At 41.5% G+C, this 19,241-nt stretch overlaps 1 protein-coding gene across 1 annotated transcript in view; it reads right to left on the reverse strand.

The window, feature by feature from the left end:
- DAP (death-associated protein) overlaps positions 1 to 18,211 on the reverse strand; it is a 53,697-nt gene extending 35,486 nt beyond the window's left edge. Inside the window, exons 1-2 of the mRNA XM_014941046.1 lie at positions 18,018 to 18,211; positions 10,404 to 10,500 (exon numbers count right to left, since the gene is read on the reverse strand). Coding sequence (XP_014796532.1) covers positions 10,404 to 10,500; positions 18,018 to 18,072 — 152 coding nt within the window. The 5' untranslated portion in view covers positions 18,073 to 18,211. The remainder of the gene's footprint in view (positions 1 to 10,403; positions 10,501 to 18,017) is intronic.
- Positions 18,212 to 19,241: the final 1,030 nt, after the last annotated feature.

Below are 19,241 nucleotides of genomic sequence, written 5' to 3' on the forward strand. Positions count from 1 at the left end.
CTGTGAAAAAAGGTGTCATAAAGGGAGAACCTCCAAAGGGCACAGCAGTACTGCAAGTTTTCTGTAATTGTGCTTGCTTACAAGATACGAAGGAAAAACACAGTATTAACTTCAAAGCCATCTAGAGGTCATCCAAACCATCCCAATCTGGGGAAGGAACCAGAGCAGGCAGTGTTATCAGCCAGAAGGCACATGTTTGGAGAAAACAGCAGAACACGAAGCTCTACTCCTTAGCAGCTTTTGCGGTTCTGGCATTTCCCTGACCCTCCCATTGTAAACTGGAACAAGAATAAAATCTTTCAAACACACCAGCAGAAACAGAACTGTGTAATGTCTGGAAACAGGAAATTAATTCTACAGCAGTTTTCAAAGCAATAAGAACGGTAAATTTCATTTAATCAAAACCTTCTATGTAGCCTTATGTGGAAGAATTTGTGGTAATGTTATTAGTGTCACTGTTGATATAAAACAGCATACATATGGCTACATACACTTCTCCTCTAGAATCACAAGTTAGCATGATTCCAGAAATAAAAGAATAACAGAAGTGTGAAAATACTCAGTTCAGTTTACTGACATTTCAGTCCATCACCTCCAATAAAAAAGCAACATTTTAACAAGCAAGCCAATGTCAAAAGTCTAATACATTGCATGTAAATAAGTTGCTTATTAGTAATAACATGTTGCATATTAGCAAATATGATAATATGTTGCATGCAAAAACAAGAGATTTTAAAAAAATAATAAATAGAGCAATGGCAGCTTTCATAAGTAAAGTAATTCAAAGTACTCTTCATCATCCTAACAACCACCAAACTGTAAATACGGTTTATCAACATATGTTCTAAATACTAATACAAGGTTACAGTCTCAGGAGAGTGACCATCAGGACTGCAGGATAATCAAGCTCATTATCAATGTTTAAGGTGTACAAGAATGCACACAGTCAGTAATGAAATCTTGTTTACTGAATTATTTTGAAGACTTTCAGTAGTTCCAAATGCTCTCAAAATAGATACTATAACTTAAGCTGTTCGGGCAAAACAGTCTAGCCCTGCCATTGTAATACCTGGAGCTTTGCACTTATGTGGAGTAGGCTTTGGAAAGCAGTAACAAACAATCAGCACTGCAAAGGACAAGAAAGTGTTTGTCTTAAATACAGTAATTCACCATGCTGTGCTGTTTAACATCTGTTTTGTCACGTGGTGCTGTTTAACATCTTTATTGGTGACACGGACAGTGGGATAGAGCACACCCTCATCAAGTTTGCCAACGACACCAAGCTGTGTGGCGCGGTCGACATGCTGGAGGGAAAGGTAAGACCCTGGAACAGGTTGCCCAGGCAAGTTGTGGAGGCTCCTTCCCTGGAAATATTCAAGGCCAGGCTGGATGGGGCTTTGAGCAACCTGGTCTAGTGGGAGGTGTCCCTGCCCATGGCAGGGGGGCTGGAACTAGATGATCTTTAAGGTCCCTTCCAACCCTAACCATTCTATGATTCTATGTTCCTAGAGTGAAATTTATCATTTGAGAAGATACCTACAGAGATGCACCTTCAGCACATCAACATTTGCAAGCTTAATGATAGTTCCCCCCACCCCGGACAGAATCCCAAGGCAAGAGCCAGGAGCTCAGTGTGAATCGCCACCTTGAGACTGGGGAGAGTCCACCTGCTGCAAAAGACACCAGTGAAACCAGACACGCTGAGACTCTGGGACTCTCTGATACAGTACTGCAGGACAGGGTGCTAGAGGAAGCATGCCATGGGTCTCTCCATAATTGAGAGGTAGCCTAATATTTAATTATGGCTCTAACAATCTGAAAAAAAAACAACAACAAACCAACAAAGAAGTTAAATTTCGAGATCATTAGGGAAAAGAAAAAACAAAAACACTTTGGCTGTACCCTGCAGCAACAAAACCAGCTCCTCTTTGAACATGTTAACAGCCCCAGGCTCACCGTGTCATATATATTCTAAGCAATGAGTCCCAAAGAAACTGAAACTTGTCAGAACTAAGATTTGTGTGAATGTTGCTAAAGTATTTTTTCCTAATTGCCTTTTATTTAACAGGATGCCTGTGACCAAGATGGAATCATTGAAATGTTACAATAAAATCATAAGACAGCAAGCCTACAGCAGTGAACACCTTCCCATCAAGTAATGTGCTGCAATGAACAGCTCTATCAACTGCTACAGCAGACTAAATAAAACTTTGATGATAATACAACAAACGTTTTCAGTGCTGTCTTTAATTACCTCATGTGTATCTCCTGCTAATAGTACCAGTGTCCTGGGAGCAGCCAATTCTGTTCGGCCCAGCGATGGTTAACAAATGATAATTTTAAGTTTATTTTAATATTAAACTGCTTCAAAGTTTGGTGCTTGATGCAGCTGAGGCAGAAGAAACTTAAGGGAGAGGAAGGTGCTACTTGAAAAAGTAGATCCCCCTCCTCGGCACACATGGTGTCAAACTCACACGCCTCCTACTCATTTTCATCTCATGATGACTTCACTTCAAACATAGGTTTTTGATTCTAAATAAATGAGTAGCATCTGGTCCCCTGGCAGCTTTTTCTAGTAGAAATTCATACCTTTAGCTTTAGAAATGCTCAGTGTTGCTGAAGACTTAAATAATAGAGATTTGGATTCAGTTGGCATAATGAAAAGGATTTGATTATATTTTTGGGGTTTGGAAATTTTTAAATTTTTGTGCTTTATAATGCCTATGTAATATCTGTTTCAACCCTGTCTGTGCCTTCAAACTGGCATGGTGACCTTCATCCTATGCATTTCAATACTTCAGAAAGGTATCAACTGAAAAGCACAAAGCAAAATGCCACCGCTGCAGCTACTAGCTTAAGACATTTTACTTTTCCATACAGAGGTGGAACGCCATGCTAACTAAGCTGTGCCACTCACAGGATACTACTTCCCATCCCTTTTCCTCTCACGTATGACTAAGCTTTTCTCACTTCCCTCATCACACAGAATACAAATTACAGACTTTCATTCTTATAAAATCCTTTTTCTTACACCAGCTTGGCTGACAATTCAACTCAGCTTTACAGCTAATTTCATCAGACAGCGTATGTTTCTTTGGGATCAAACCCAGCTCTCGCTGAGCTGGATGGTGTATCTTCTATTCACTTGGAAATTGGAAAGTATCGGATCTTTTTTAGTTCTTTCATACACGCACACAGTACTTCAGGAATATGAAAAGAGCTATCCATATGATGTCACAACTAGCACTTACACTGATGGATTTATCAACTTACTACTTCAATCATCAAGAAATACTGGAAGCATGAAACAGTCTTTCAGCAGACTCATCTTCCTGTATGAGAATGCTTCATTCATAATCCTGTCTAGCTTTTTCTCCATTCCCTACATTGATTTTTAAGAAGTGAAGATACTCTCACATCTTAAATGGAGATATTCACAATCTCTTTTCTATCCTTACAGTAGTTCTTCATGTAAAAAAATCAGCATTACATACTTTGTTCTCTGTACTTACAGTTAACTCTATAACTGTATATGCATTTGATATAGTTCAACACAGGTCACCACAATTACTTTGCTACTTCTCCAAGTAACTGGTCATCTGCAGAAGGTATTGTCCTGAAAATCACATGAAAACTGTTAATGTTGGGGTTTGGTTTAGAATTAAACAAATTATGCATTTATAAACTTTTGCAGACTTGAGCATCTACTAATCATAAAAACTCTATGCAAAAGATTAAGACACAAGGATGAATAATGAGGCAGGAAAATGCACTGAAGGCAGTGTCACTTATGTAAAGGAGTGTGACACTATTAAGAAGCCATTCTCTTAATTGTGAAGTGAATTTAAGTCCAAAATAAAAAAAAGGTAAGAACGAGGAAGGGAAGAAAATAAAGCGCCAAGCACAGAATCTTTTTAGAAAATAAAGATGTTTTGGAGAAAGTAGGAAGCTATTTCCCTCACTGTGCTATGTTCTGTATTCTGCTTAATAACATTACAAAATTATAGTTGCAAATTTTTTACAGCTCTTTTGCCAGCAGAAATTCCTCTTAGCCTTTGGAATATTTACCCAAGTAAAGAAAAAGTTACAGTAACACTAAACTCTGGTATGACAATGGGGTAATGTCCAATGTTTGCTGCAGTTAGCATCTTTCCCAATAACTGCAAACCTGGTGTTCACAGCCAGGTTGTTTTTTCCATTGCATTGCCCCCAAACATTTCATCCTCTAAGAGCAACTGCCTCCAAAGCTCCACATCTGAGTAAGGAGAGCTCAAATGCCAAAGACATGAATAAAACCCCTCAAGAGTCATACCCATTATATGCATACATTTAATCAAGTTTCAGTTTTTATATGGTCAAGCATAAAATGGCAATATAGTCTGTGAATATGATCTTTGTGTGTAGCTGTATCAGCTCGCAGAGGTAACAGAATCAGGCCGCAAAAAGAGGGGGGAAAAGAGGCGTTTTGAAAAGTGAAAGAAGAAATGTGGATTCTGCTAAAGAAGAGGATCAAGATGTTGATGACAGATGCTTGTACAAGATATCAGTTCACTCCAGAGCTGCCTCCACTGACACAACAGCTCAAGGAACCTTTTAAGCCAACACTTAAGTGGCTCTGCTGCCAGAAAGGACACGCAGTCAATCCTCTACTATACCAAAGTTGAGCATTTTCTCTCCAAAAACTTAAGCAGAAGATGTAGCAGCTTATCTGTGCTGACCTGTCTCTTTCTTTTAATCTCAAATATTCACCACGCCGAGTCGACGCCTGCTTGCTTTTCCAATATTTTAGTGTTACAGATGCATGAACACAGGTAAAGAGGTCTCCTTTCAGCTGCGTGTTGGTGAACTACATGGGAGGAACACTAGTGGGCTATTCACCCTATTTACGGGAGTACAATACTACCTGTTCACAGGGGTTTAGGCCTCCCATGTCTTACAAGCTGTAAAGCATCTGATGATGGTTTTTTTTTTTTGTCCTTAGAACTCCCAAGATTTTCCTCTGTCAAACATCTGTTCACACTACAACAGACAACGTTAGAACTAACTGGACTGAAACATCTTCACCCATGACAGAAACTACATGGGTGCAAGCAAGTGGAACACTGGACATCATTTCCCAGGTCTTAGCTGTGCTGAAGGACAGCTATTCCCAAGTTAAAGGGTCCAGACTTTGACTTTACAGTTCCTGCCCCAGCTAAATAACAAGAACAGGGTGAAATACATGGAAGAGAAACAGAAGCATTTCCATATTTAGGGTGTAAATAAACATACAAACCGGCTCTAATGCCTTAGTTGTATAATCTACTTTACATTTTTTTAAATTGTGCCAGAAGTTTGGACAACATGGGTTATTAGAGGGCAAAAATAAATATATTACAATGACAGCAAAACATTCAGTGGTAAATGAAAAATGGAAATCATGCCTGTGGCTCACTTCTTGTCACAGTTGCAACGGAGCAAAGTGAGGGAAAGGAAAAACAAATTTAGTCTGGAAGGAAAGTATATACCCACAGCCTGAATTCTTGGGATTTCCACCACACTTTTAAAAGAAAAAAGCAGGCACAGCTTAATTAGCATATTCAGACTTAACAAATAACACAGAGATACCTGAAGGACGACAGAGGCCTTTGACAACTCCTCTCTTACTGTGGAACTGCAAAAGTACTGAGACCAGCTTTTAGACATACAGACACTCATATGCTCCATTAGTATGATTTTGCTTTTGAGTAATCACATTCTAAATTATCCTCTTAATTTTATTTTTCTTTTGTCCAATGAATACAGCTGAGGCCAATATCCACACCCTAAACTGAATTAAAATCCAGGCTGCATAATTTGTTCTTTCTAGAACTAATGGGAAAATCAGACATAATGCTGGATTCACAATCTCCAGGTAAGTTTAAGATACAAAACACATACAATTTACAATGTATACTTAGAAACCACTCTACTGCATTTATGTTCATTAATTAAATCACAGTAATTACCCACTTTGTTTCAGAAATATAACAAAAGAGAAGGAAACAGTCTCTAGACATGAAAGCTTTTGCAGTTTACCCTGTATGTTAGAAGATAAAATGAGCCAGATATTTGCTTTAACTTTTGTTTTTAAATCCAGATGCTGATATATATAATTATAGTTTCTTTTTCTTGAGGTCCCAGACTGACAATTAATGAAGCTCTTGTGCAATGAGCAGCTCTTACTTAAAATTACCTGTCTTTCAGGAGCATTTATTATGGCTAGTCAGATGCTGGCACAGGAGTGAGTGCAATATTGCAGATCTCAGTTATACAAGCATTCTAATAAAGCCGAGGACTATGAGTAGCCTACTTATTCCAAATATTTTCTATGACAATATGCAGTCCTGAAAAATGACGGTTTCTATTCATAACCCTACATCTAATTATATGTTTCACCTTCATTTAGCATCACACACACAAAAAAAAAAAAGCCACAACAACTTCTGGCGGCAATCAGTATGACTGACAATCAATCAAAACTGCAACCATATCCAAAAAAACAAATCAATGCAAGTCTTAAGCAATTAGAAAAACATAAGAGAATCAATAATGGATCAGACCACAAGTTCATCTAGCCAGTATCCTATCTCCAACCAGGCTGATCAAAATCACTGTTGCTCTGAAAAATACATGGGCTGAGGACCCCAAGTCACAGTCAAGTTTACCACTGACATCTTGACCAGCGGTGTCACTGTCTTTGGATACCGCACACATTTTTTTAGTTTACCTAAGCCAAATGATACAATCCCTCCCTTCTTTCACTGAGTCTTCTCCATATAATCATATCCAGCCATACCTCTCTAAGTAAAACTATATTTATAACAGACATATAAAGTAATTTCCATTACCATTCAAGGCTGAGAACTGCCTTGTAGGAAAAGTTGAAATACGTATAAAATCATCTTACCACATATTGTTTTAAGGGATCACAAATTACCATTATGACAAGTCAGTCTACCATTTCATGAAATTGTAAGCTGTCATTACAATTTCATTTTAGGAACCAGAATTGAATAAAATACTTTGCAGAGTAAATTATAGTAACTGGATAGCGACTTGCTAAACAGCTGAGGAAAAAAAAAAAGGTCAAAGAATACATAGCTGGTGAATGTTACTTTAAAGTCACGTTTATCACAGTACAGTGAGCTACTTCAGGAGTGTTTACCTATATCAGCTTTGTTTACATTACGACTAGAAACACTGACCCAATGTCTTTTTCTGCTAGCACACTGCAAAAACAATGCCAGTTGCCTCCAAACCCTAAATACTTCTATGAACACTAACCCAAAGCTTTCTTGCTGAGCAGCTGCTCAGATTCATGCCATCATAGGGAGAATGTGTGCTCTCGGACCTCCTAGGGAACTCTGGGAGACCTCAAAGTCTATTTACTGTCAATTCCACTAATCTGTCCTCAACTAAGCCTGCAATGAGATTTTAAACAATCACTCAATCATCCTAGCCTTCCTCTTCACACACACACACAGATTACTCTTCTCTGTTTTATTATTTTCTCTCACATCACTGTCAGCTGCCCCTATCACCTGATAAGAATTGCCTGAAGGGCTGTTTGCTTCTTTTGACTTTTAATGCAATAGGGAGTAGAGATTGCATCATATCAACGATACTACCTTAAGGAGGCACTAAAAACATGAGAGTAGAAAGTCAAAAACACAGATGTCTCTGCATCTGCTCAGCAAAGGGACATTAAAAAAAACAGCAAAGACTAAATTGGTGCCGGAGAATGCAGAACAGGATGCTAGTGGCCTCTTCTCCCCCTCCTGATAAACCCAACCCCATCTCCTGATAAACCTCCCTCCACAGGCGTCAGAAATCCCAATGTTCTAGAAGGGCATCATGAGTTACCAGGAGCAGACAGAGACTCCAGGGGACTGCACCTTCCAGCACAAAAGCAGTTGACATGCTGTAAACATAATTTTCACAAGCAACAACCTTCTGTACTCTCGCCTGTGGAGTTTGCTTATTCTGTCTATGGCTAAATAACTTCTTGCTCACATCTATAGCTTGTACAGCCACCAGCTGCAGAAGTATTCCCACAGGAGCCTACATGAGGCACATTAAGCCCTTTCCCTCACAGTTCTACCAGGAAACAGCTTCTTTCAGACTTGTAAACCAACTTACAGTTTTGTTTTATAATTCATGTTGGTTCCCATCTAACTATGCTCCTTATGTCCCTCCTGCCCCTTTCTTTCTCAAGAGGATTAAATCAAAGAAATAAAAGTTCAGACTAATGCTTTTTGTATTAATATACAGGCTCAAGTAACATTGTATGCACAAGTGCCTAATATGGACCGATAACAATTCCTCTACAAGAAAACCAAAGCAAAGAGCGTATTCTGACAATAAACTGATCCAGTGCCAAGGCAAAAGAATTTAAGGTGCAACATCTAACTGTTCCCTAGTTAACAAGGTAGCTCTAGAGGTCATTAAACTTTCTTCTCTGCCTTTAAGACACAAAAATTGCTCCCGGACCTGCTTTACAATATTAATATAGAGTGTGTAATTGTCTGCATTTTAAGATCAGGACTACGCCCCTCCTCCTGATCATTCTGTTGACCAGGCGTTGTTTTGCACTCTGGACTGGTCTCAGGGCACCTAACCTGGAGTCCTTGCAGATAAAGCTGAACTGGAACATGCAGTCCAAGGAAACACCTAACACCCACCAGCTAGGATTGGTCCTTCAGTCCAGAAGACCAGACTAAGTCATTTCCAAAATATACACAATGTGAACACAAAGTCCTCAGCATCAACTGTTTCCCCCTCCAGATCTGCTTCTGCTGTGCCACCACGTGCTAGAGTGGATGTAGCCACAAATACCAAGATTAAGTTCTAACTTTTCGCTATACCATTTGAGTGAGAGGGGAAAATCATAACCTTGTTTGAAGAAAGGAATAAAGCAGATAGCTATATTGTAACAGAGGTTTAGGTCTGTGAACAGCCATAAGAAGTATTCTCATTTGGATCCTAATGAGATTCCCTTACCATGAGGCTGGCATGCCAAGGAAATGCAAGAATAAGCAGGTTTATAACAGACTTTAAATACAAAGATGTATCCCCAAGCAAGGTTTAAATTAACCACAAGATATGACTTCTTCCTTTGGACAAAACCTGACTGCAATATAAACTCCATCTGAACTTAAATTCCACTGAACAGAAATACAAGATGACCAATTTGCTTAATGAAGAAATGGCATAAAGTTTTGTTTTCCTGCCTTTCATTTGAATATATTCACTAAAATTACTTTTCCCTTTTCATAATTGTGTTTCCTAGTCAAGTTGTGATTTAGTAAATAGACACATTTGTTGTTATTTTACCGATATGTTCACAATGCCTATTTATTACCATTGTTTTACATGTAAAATAAACATCATATAAGTCAGTCAACTTACTAAAGCACAACAATGGCTCTCTTTTTTTTTTTTTTTTTTTTCCTTTCCTAGTCAAGTTGTGATTTAGTAAATAGACACATTTGTTGTTATTTTACCGATATGTTCACAATGCCTATTTATTACCATTGTTTTACATGTAAAATAAACATCATATAAGTCAGTCAACTTACTAAAGCACAAAAATGGCTTTTTTTTTTTTTTTTTTTTTTTGCCTTGAGCAAATAGCAAGGACAAACCCATGCAATAAGCTGGTACATAAAGATTTCAGGTAAATATAGTCTTGCCACAATGAAAAACAGCTGGCCAAGGAAAGCAGTACAAAACCAGGTGGCTCTTGTATGAACAGAAACTCAGTAACAGTCCACTGAACCTCCCTCTTTCATTCCTACACAGCAGTTGCTAACAGTTTTAAGCAGTTTTATTAATTTATAGTAACAACTGTTTGTTTTGGTATCCTCCAGCACTAAAATTGCTAAATTCCCACCTAAAATAAAAGCAAATACTACTAATAGCATTTACTTTTACTTTTCTTCTAAAAAATCACCATATTGTCAAATACCTTGCAGAGACAGGAATAAGGGCCAAAGGGTAGAAGGAATCAAACCTAGCACACAGCAAGACACCTCATATGTAGATTGACAGCGTAATGCTTATGACCAAATGTGCCTTCCCTCTATATTTCTGCACAGTGTGAAATGATGTTCAGAGATTTAGGAGGCTGTTGCCTTACTTTAACTGCACTTTTTTCTCTAACTTCCTCTTACCTGGCAAAATCATTTAAGGGAGACTCAGCAAAGTAAAAATTCCCAAATTCCCCAGTTCTCTCGAAGGAGCATATAACTTGCTACCACTTTAAATCAATTTTATGCTACAAGAACAACTGTATCTTTGGTGTGCCAGGAAAATAAAACTGCTGATAAGGTTCAAGGTGATGGAAATTCGCTGCAGCACATGCACCGAATCAAAATACTCACCTGCTGGTTTCCCAGTCTTGGTCATCCTTGTCTTTTTCTTCTTTGGCATCAGAATTGTGTGGGTGTTTCTGTACGATCCGCATCCCACCAGCTTTCACTGGAATGAAAGTTAGAGAGACACAACAAACCTCAGTCAAATCAGCGTAAGAGAAGAAAATTTTAAGGATGAGTCTGTCCTCCCTCCCCCACCAATATCTTACAGAATAGTTTAGTAGTAATTACAGTTTGAAAAAGGGGCCCAAAGTGTTTAGAAGTGGCAAGCATGAGGAAGAGCAACTTCAGGACTGCATCTGCTATTCTCTTTCACATCATGCCATCTTTGCTCATCCTGAGAGCTTGCAGCTCACTTTACCACCTGCTTCCAATACCATTTTAGAAAACCCAACTCTGTTTTAACTCTCCCCCATCCCTGTAAACTTGCAGCAGTCAGAAGAAATGGAGGTGATGGCTTGCATAACACTATGCAAAAGGCCACAAATGTGAATGTTAAATACACCCATAAAACAAGAAGGGATAAAGAATTTCACTTGTCATTTCAAGTTAAAAGCTACAGCTATGATAACAGCATTTATACAAGGAAGTACTTAATGGGCTGTATAATAAAAAGCAAAGGTTAGGAGGACTCTTAACCTACATTTAGAACAGAGCTTTTTGTTTTGCAAAACATAAGCATTTAGCGTATTTCAAATCCTTGTCATGACTTAGTTTTAGAAATTATGCAAACATGAAAGCATCCCTTTGAAACACAAAACTAGAAGTGAAAGCAAATCCACTTAGGCTCATCATTTATCCCCTCCAAAGTGAAAAGTATGCCAGGCCTAATACTGCAGCTACTAAGCAGAGCAACAGGCAGGCTGCTCTTGGTCTGCTTTATCTTTTAATATTGTACCTTTCTTTATTTAATTCTTTTGTTGTTGTTGTTGCTTCAAACATTGCTCTGTACACGCTTACAGGACAGCACAAGACAAGATGATGCATCTCGTTAGCTAATTGGATGGGTTACACAGCTATCAGCAACCACATCAGAAAACCTCTATAGCAGTCAGGAGACAATGAAACCACCTACAGACGCGTTTGGTTTGTGTTTCACACGTCAGTGACACAGTAAGTCCGTGGACAGCCTCGACAGAGATGTCACAGCCCGGAGCCAGCAGGGTGCCAGAGCAGCCCTCAGATGGAGCCAAAGGGGTTTGCCAGGACAGGCTGTGCTTCTGAGAGTGCCCAGCCACAGAAGGACCAGGGCACCTCACAGCAGTTCCTTGCTAATCCCCGAAACAGGTTTTGGTCCCAGGACAGCAATGGAAAGGACACTCCTGCGCATATATTAGTCTGGGTGAAGACAAGCCATAAAGAGAAAGTGACCTAAGAGAAAGTGACAAGTCTTTGGCCCCAGGATTTTTTAAATAGATTTTAAGCTTTGTGTGATATTTGGATTCTGATTCAATGATGAACATTAACTAGAGAGGCGATCAGCAGGCAAAACCAAAGAAATAGGTCTTAAAACCTATCAAAACTGTATCCCCTTATCATACATTAAAAAAACCCAAACACTAACCACTTTGTGCCCTCTCTTCAGCACAAAACTTACAATACTGACATTCGTGAGAAGTGTTTCACCAGTGTAGGACATAGAAAGACAGAAAGGTTTAGGGAACAAAGAAAAAAAACAAAAATTAAAATTCGTATTCATTTTTCTTGATGCAAACTCCTTAGAAATTTAAGTTTGTTTGCAAAAGCAAACATTCTGAGTTCTATCAAGTGCTGTCGTCTTCTAGCATCTCAGTTAATCAAAGTGATTGGTATGTTTTATTTACATTAATTTATGAATTTAACATCATTGCACAATCAAATCTTATTAGTTCCCTTTCAAATTACTTCTTGTGGAAGATGCTGTCTCCACAGCAACATCTGCCAGGTTACAAACAGCACTTCTGAGCAATGCACACACGCTTCCACATTCTTCAACATCTAACAGAAAAATAAAGAAAACAATACTCGAAAATTTAGTGCTAATTTAGGTGGTCTAAAATCTCTCCCCTCTCATATATCACCAGGCCACCAGCCACTTGTTTTCTCTTCATCTGTCACTGGCAAAGGTATGCAGCTAACACGTTAAGATTTGTTTGTATGTAGAACTAGCAGGGATTAAAAAATAAATAACCAGACAATTAAAAGGTATAATAGTGACTGACCAATGAAGTAACTTAATAATTTTAAAAATCAGATTTTTTGCACTAATATCAACAGGCATAGTATAGACAGCTAAAAGAACACTGGTGCATAATTGAATAATCTTTAGTAACCCAGGGTTACTGTGCAGATGTAGGAAACCAAAAGAAGAATCCAGCAAACAACTGCAGTAATGACATGTATTTCTAAGACCAAAAGTGAAATAATTAGACCAGCATCCTAAACATATAGCTGATGTACATCTCTGCCACCCATGACGCAGCATGCTCATATGCAATATAGTTTCAAGAGATTTAGCTTAAGCAGTGAAATACCCTTGGAACATCATTCACCTTCCTTTTGAAAAGGTTTCAACTGAGCTACACTACCTCAGGGTTAGACAGAGAGAAGAAATGATGATTACCTCCACCAAGCTAAAGAAAAACCCACTCCATTTGTGAGATTTTTCTGGGATTTAGGAGGATTCATTTACTTACTTGCCTAGCATTTACTACATAATTTGACAGATGCTTACCATGGTGATTTTGTCACTTAAAAGTCATTCTTAAAAGAGCAAGGGCTCAGATTTCCTTATAGTAAATCCTGCACAGAACAGAGAGAGGATTTAAACAACTGATAAACCACCTTCCAGAATGCTGCCATAAATCGGTGCCCAGAAGAGGACAGTGTCAATGACACAGTGTTGGGATTAGGAAGAAAGCCCTTCCTGTGCAGAAGAGGGACCTCGGGCTGCAGTTGCCCAGGAGAGGTCTGGTGGCACCTGTGCTAAGGCAGGAGGGGACTGGGAGCAGCTGCCCGTAGTGGTGATGGCCCAGTGGCCACCAGCCTCTGAAGCGTGAAATGGGGAGGGGATCATCTGCCAGAACGCTCTGAGAAGAGCAGCAGCACAAGTGTGTTTGCCTCACTGCTGAATAAGAGCTGAGTTTGGGATTTTAATTTATTATCTGCCACGTTCTCCTCCCCAAGAGGCAGGCGGGACTGTCTTGTTTGTGCTGTGAATGCCAGCCTGTGTTCCTCTTAAGTGTATGACTACTCCTTTTGGAAATGTATTAAACAACTGTGTTAATCAATTACTGCTCAAGATGACGTGGAGTCAGTAAACACTCTCAGTCTGTTTACCCTTTTTCCACCCCCCCCTCACTGCCATGCTTTTTTCAGACTGCGCCCAGTTTCCAAGACTGAATTCTGAAAGAAATCCCACCGTTGTCACAGCCACACCAAGTACCTAGAGAAGCACTGCAGCTGCTCTAACCAGGAGCTTTAGCGGCTCCCCTTTTTCCTTGAGCACAGTATTAAATATTAACACAAAATTTATTTCTTATGTACTCTATAATAACGGATTCCATTATATTGATAAGATATACGAAGAGCCAGGACTGAGGGAAACACAAAATAAGCCATTCTGCAAGCTTAAGGGAAGCATACATTAGTGTCTGACAAAACAAGAATGGAAGTAAGAGTTATTATATATCTTTGTTTCACAGAAACCTGGGCCCAGAGCTGTATTTTTTTAATGTAGGAAAAATCACATAACTATTTTCACAAACCTACTGTAAAGCTTCATAAATAAACTATTAACACAATCACCTCGCCTTATTCCTCCACAGTATCTACAATAAGAAATGAACAGCTAAAAGCATAATTATGGAACCCTCTTTAGAAGGCTGCAAGATGTACAAACTGACTCAGCAATGGATTATCGATGCATTGATCTCACTGACAGATATTTAATAAAGCTGAAGTTAAGCCCTCCTATGTTTCAGAAAGGAGTTCAAAGTTGCTTCGTGCACCCTGTTACCAGCCTGAGGTCTTGAGGTTTCCTTCCATTTCATTATCTGTTGTCTTTTCAAGTGCTTTTCTTGCCTTTTTTTCCCCACCCCATGTGAAAGATCAATGCAGAGAGGAGGCTAACAGGCTGCATGCAGGCAGTAAGCGAGGGCTAACAGTGTGCATGAGAAACAATGCATTTGTCAATTCGGCTTTAATTTGATGATCCATATCCTTCCTAACTTTTACATCTCTAAGTCATACTCAGCAGGGTAGGATACATCTGCAATTACAGGTAGGTATTTATACAACTGTACACAGCAAACCCAGAGCTTTGAAGCTCCATTAGTCAAAAAAGATGCCCTCTTCACATCTTTGCCTTGCTAGTCATGAACACAATTTATTCAATTAGGGTTAGGGTTAACCACAATTTATTTTACTCTATTTATGTAGTCATCTTTTATTATTATTTTTTTTTTAGGAATTTTTTACTTTCATTTTATTAAAACTTGTTTGCAAACTGCCCTGTTGCATTATATTATTATTCAAGGATCTAAACCAGCTTGAGATAAAGGATTAAAACCAAGCTTCAGCCCCTATAGCCAGCACAGTCACTGTGGATTTTTCCAAGTGTTAAAAGACCACAGGGCCACTTTCCTCTGCCAAACAGCTCAGAACCACCTTCTTCCAGAGATGACATAAAGATGACTTGGTGATCGCCTTCCTTCCTTCCTTCCAAAGCTGAATTGGTGCATACCCATTAAAAAAACCCTCAGGGATGCTAACGATCTTATAAGGCACATGGCTGAAAAAGTTCTTCAGTTCATATGTGGATGTATGTTTTACAAATGAAAAAAATAATACTGAAATACTCAGCAAGGAAAACATGCACTGTACTCCAGTTATATGTTTGCACTGTGCATCGCTAGTTTCTCATATGGCCTATGGAGGTGTTTAAAAAAAACAAAACACTTCAGGTGTTTAAAAATAAATTCCACCTTTTTCAAGAGGCAGATTTTGAAGCAAAACCCTAAAACATGCAACACCACCAGAAAATACAGTTGCAAAGCGTCTAAATAAAAATATCCCCCAGTTATCCCATTATTCCCGTTCCATCGATGGTGGCTCAGGAAAACACAGCTAAACCAGGTCTTGAGGTTTCCTTCCATTTCATTATCTGTTGTCTTTTCAAGTGCTTTTCTTGCCTTTTTTTCCCCACCCCATGTGAAAGATCAATGCAGAGAGGAGGCTAACAGGCTGCATGCAGGCAGTAAGCGAGGGCTAACAGTGTGCATGAGAAACAATGCATTTGTCAATTCGGCTTTAATTTGATGATCCATATCCTTCCTAACTTTTACATCTCTAAGTCATACTCAGCAGGGTAGGATACATCTGCAATTACAGGTAGGTATTTATACAACTGTACACAGCAAACCCAGAGCTTTGAAGCTCCATTAGTCAAAAAAGATGCCCTCTTCACATCTTTGCCTTGCTAGTCATGAACACAATTTATTCAATTAGGGTTAGGGTTAACCACAATTTATTTTACTCTATTTATGTAGTCATCTTTTATTATTATTTTTTTTTTTAGGAATTTTTTACTTTCATTTTATTAAAACTTGTTTGCAAACTGCCCTGTTGCATTATATTATTATTCAAGGATCTAAACCAGCTTGAGATAAAGGATTAAAACCAAGCTTCAGCCCCTATAGCCAGCACAGTCACTGTGGATTTTTCCAAGTGTTAAAAGACCACAGGGCCACTTTCCTCTGCCAAACAGCTCAGAACCACCTTCTTCCAGAGATGACATAAAGATGACTTGGTGATCGCCTTCCTTCCTTCCTTCCAAAGCTGAATTGGTGCATACCCATTAAAAAAACCCTCAGGGATGCTAACGATCTTATAAGGCACATGGCTGAAAAAGTTCTTCAGTTCATATGTGGATGTATGTTTTACAAATGAAAAAAATAATACTGAAATACTCAGCAAGGAAAACATGCACTGTACTCCAGTTATATGTTTGCACTGTGCATCGCTAGTTTCTCATATGGCCTATGGAGGTGTTTAAAAAAAACAAAACACTTCAGGTGTTTAAAAATAAATTCCACCTTTTTCAAGAGGCAGATTTTGAAGCAAAACCCTAAAACATGCAACACCACCAGAAAATACAGTTGCAAAGCGTCTAAATAAAAATATCCCCCATTTATCCCATTATTCCCTTTCCATCGATGGTGGCTCAGGAAAACACAGCTAAACCAACCTAAGGTCTTAACCATCTCTTCACACTGAAACTGACGTTTACCTGGCCCGAAGGTGAGCCAGCTCAAGGAGCTACAGCAGCAAAAGCTATCGACTTCGGGAAGGGGGCTTTGGTTTGGTTCCCTGAACCAGCTCACCAGTAAGAGCTGATGCCATGACAAGGGAGGCTGCAGAACTGGGACTCTGCTCAGCTTAACTGTCCTGCAGAACTGTATTTGCCGTGCAAAGCAAACCCATTACTTCTCACTTCTATTATCTATTTAAAGGAATTTCAGGTCCTTATTACAAAAGGAGCAGAATTCAATTAGGGTTCAAAACCTGTTTTCAAATTTAGATTAAAATCTCATCGGGTGATCTGAATATGAAACTAACCACCCTGTGAATTAAGAATTTCAGCATCTTTTGACTGAAACAAAAAAAAACTATTCCACCAAGAAACAGTAGAAGACATGTGAGAAGTCGCTGGCGCAGGGACCGAAGTTCCCTTTTTTTAAAGAAAACTGTAATAAAGAAGAAGAAAAACTAACGGCACATGAAGACAAGTTGGGACACTGCGAGCAGCCGAACCCCAGCAGCGAGAGGAGCTGCTGCCTATGGTGGGGGGCAGCTCAGTGCCTGACCGAAGGTGGGACACGGCTCTGACCCCAACCAGGAGCAGGGTAGAGGTGTTGGAGCTCCTTCCCTGGGCAGCTGGCGAGCAGGGAACTACCTTGCCAGCCTCTGGCATTAAAGCCGGGGGCCCGCAGCCTGCTCTGGCACCGTAAGGCCCACAGGCAAAATGGATGCGGGGAGGACCATTAACTCCCAGTCTCCCCGCTCGGCAGGGCGCTGCCAGCGGCCAGGCAGGCTGCCGGGTGGCCCAAACCACCCCTTCTCCCTTCCCACCCTCACCAGGCCCCCCTCGGGCGGTGGCTTCGCAAGCCCCTACCCGCCTTTCCGAGGATGGGGGGGACAAGGGCCGACGAAGACAACGCTGCCCATCTCCCGGGAGAGAGGGGGCTGGAGATGCCGAAGGGCACAAACCCCACAGAGAGCTGCGCCTGCCAGCGGGGAAGAGGGAGGCGGGGAGCACCGGCCCCCGTTACCCGAGGGCGGGATAGCAGAGGGAGAGCAGGCCGGTGCCAGAAAGCGGGACCAGGCGCCGGTTGGAGCAAAAGGAGCGCGGGGGAAACCCACCCGGGGCGCGCAACCCCTTCTCCCGGGGCAGTGGCGGCGGGACCCGCCGGAGGCCGCCCATCGCCCTCCTCAGCCGCAGGCAGCGCCCCGCCACCACCGACCGGGGGGCTTCGCCTCCCCCAGTGGAGGCGCTCGGCCTCCCCCCTCACTGGCAGCCCCCCCCCGCCACGCCACGTCCACAGGGTGAGAAAGAAGCGGAGAGACGGAAACCGGCGGCCGTACCAGCAGGAGGGTGTCCGGCCCGCGTCTCTGCTTTCTCTTTGGGAGGCGAAGACATTTTTGCGGGGGAGGGGGGGGAACCCGGACCCCCACGGCCAGTCAGACTACCAGCCCGCCCGGTGCGCTGCACTACGCTACGTCGCGCTACGCTACGCTACGCGGGCGCGGCACCGCTCCCGCCCTGTCAACGTGGCCGCCGGGACGCGCCCACTCGAGGGGGGCGTGGAGCGGGGACGCGCCGCCGCCAGCCCACGGACAGACGCGGGGGGGGGCGGAACGGACCGTGCCACGCCCCGCCCCGGTCCGTCTGTGGGCTCATTCCCGTCATCCCCTTCAGTGCCAAACCATGTCACGCGTGACTGTATTAAATTAGATAAGTGTGTGATGGTTGGAGGTGCAGTCCCTCCCTCCCTCCGTCTCCCCCAGGCCAAGGAAGCCCTTACGGCGAAATTAAGGCCTCCTTAAGGCCTCCACTTTTGAATTATTTGCTGTAGGGCTCGGTGCTGTGTGCAGGTCAATAGAAAAAGGATGTGGACCTGATGGAGCAGGTCCTGAGGAGGGCCACGGGGATGGTCAGGGGGTTGGAGCACCTCTGCTAACGAGGACAGGCTGAGGGAGCTGGGGTTGTTCAGCCTGGAGAAGAGGAGGCTCCAGGGAGACCTCATAGTACCTGAGGGGGGCCTACAGGAAGGCTGGGGAGAGCCTGTTTACAGAGGCCTGTAGTGACAGGACAAGGGGCAAAGGCTTTAAACTGGAGAAGAGCAGATTTAGGTTGGAGATAAGGAACAAGTTCTTTACTGTGAGGGTTAGAACAGGTTGCCCAGGGAGGTGGTTGAGGCCCCATCCCTGGAGATACTCAAGTGAGGCCCGACGATGCCCTGGTGAACCTGGTCTATTTGGGGGTGTCCCTGCTGACAGCGTGGAGGTCGGACTAGATGGCCTTTGGAGGTCCCTTCCGGCCTGGACAATTCTATGATTCTATGATATTACCATTGTCCCAATGTAAGCGATGGGTAGATATATGGGGGTTTGGGTTTTTTTTGTCTTTTTTTGGCGACGGTCCAAAATACAGGGATGTCGTCATCATCATTGTATCTGTAACGATCCTGCACAAGCCACGGTTATAAAAACCCAAGTCCACAGCGTTGTGCTGCTGGGCAGTTTCAATTTGTGACACCCACGGCAATTTTAGTCTCAGGGTATGTTTTCAGCACCCTAATCTTCTGG

The sequence above is a fragment of the Calidris pugnax genome, unplaced genomic scaffold (assembly GCF_001431845.1).
Source record: "Calidris pugnax isolate Ruff unplaced genomic scaffold, ASM143184v1 scaffold8, whole genome shotgun sequence".
NCBI lineage: Eukaryota > Metazoa > Chordata > Aves > Charadriiformes > Scolopacidae > Calidris > Calidris pugnax.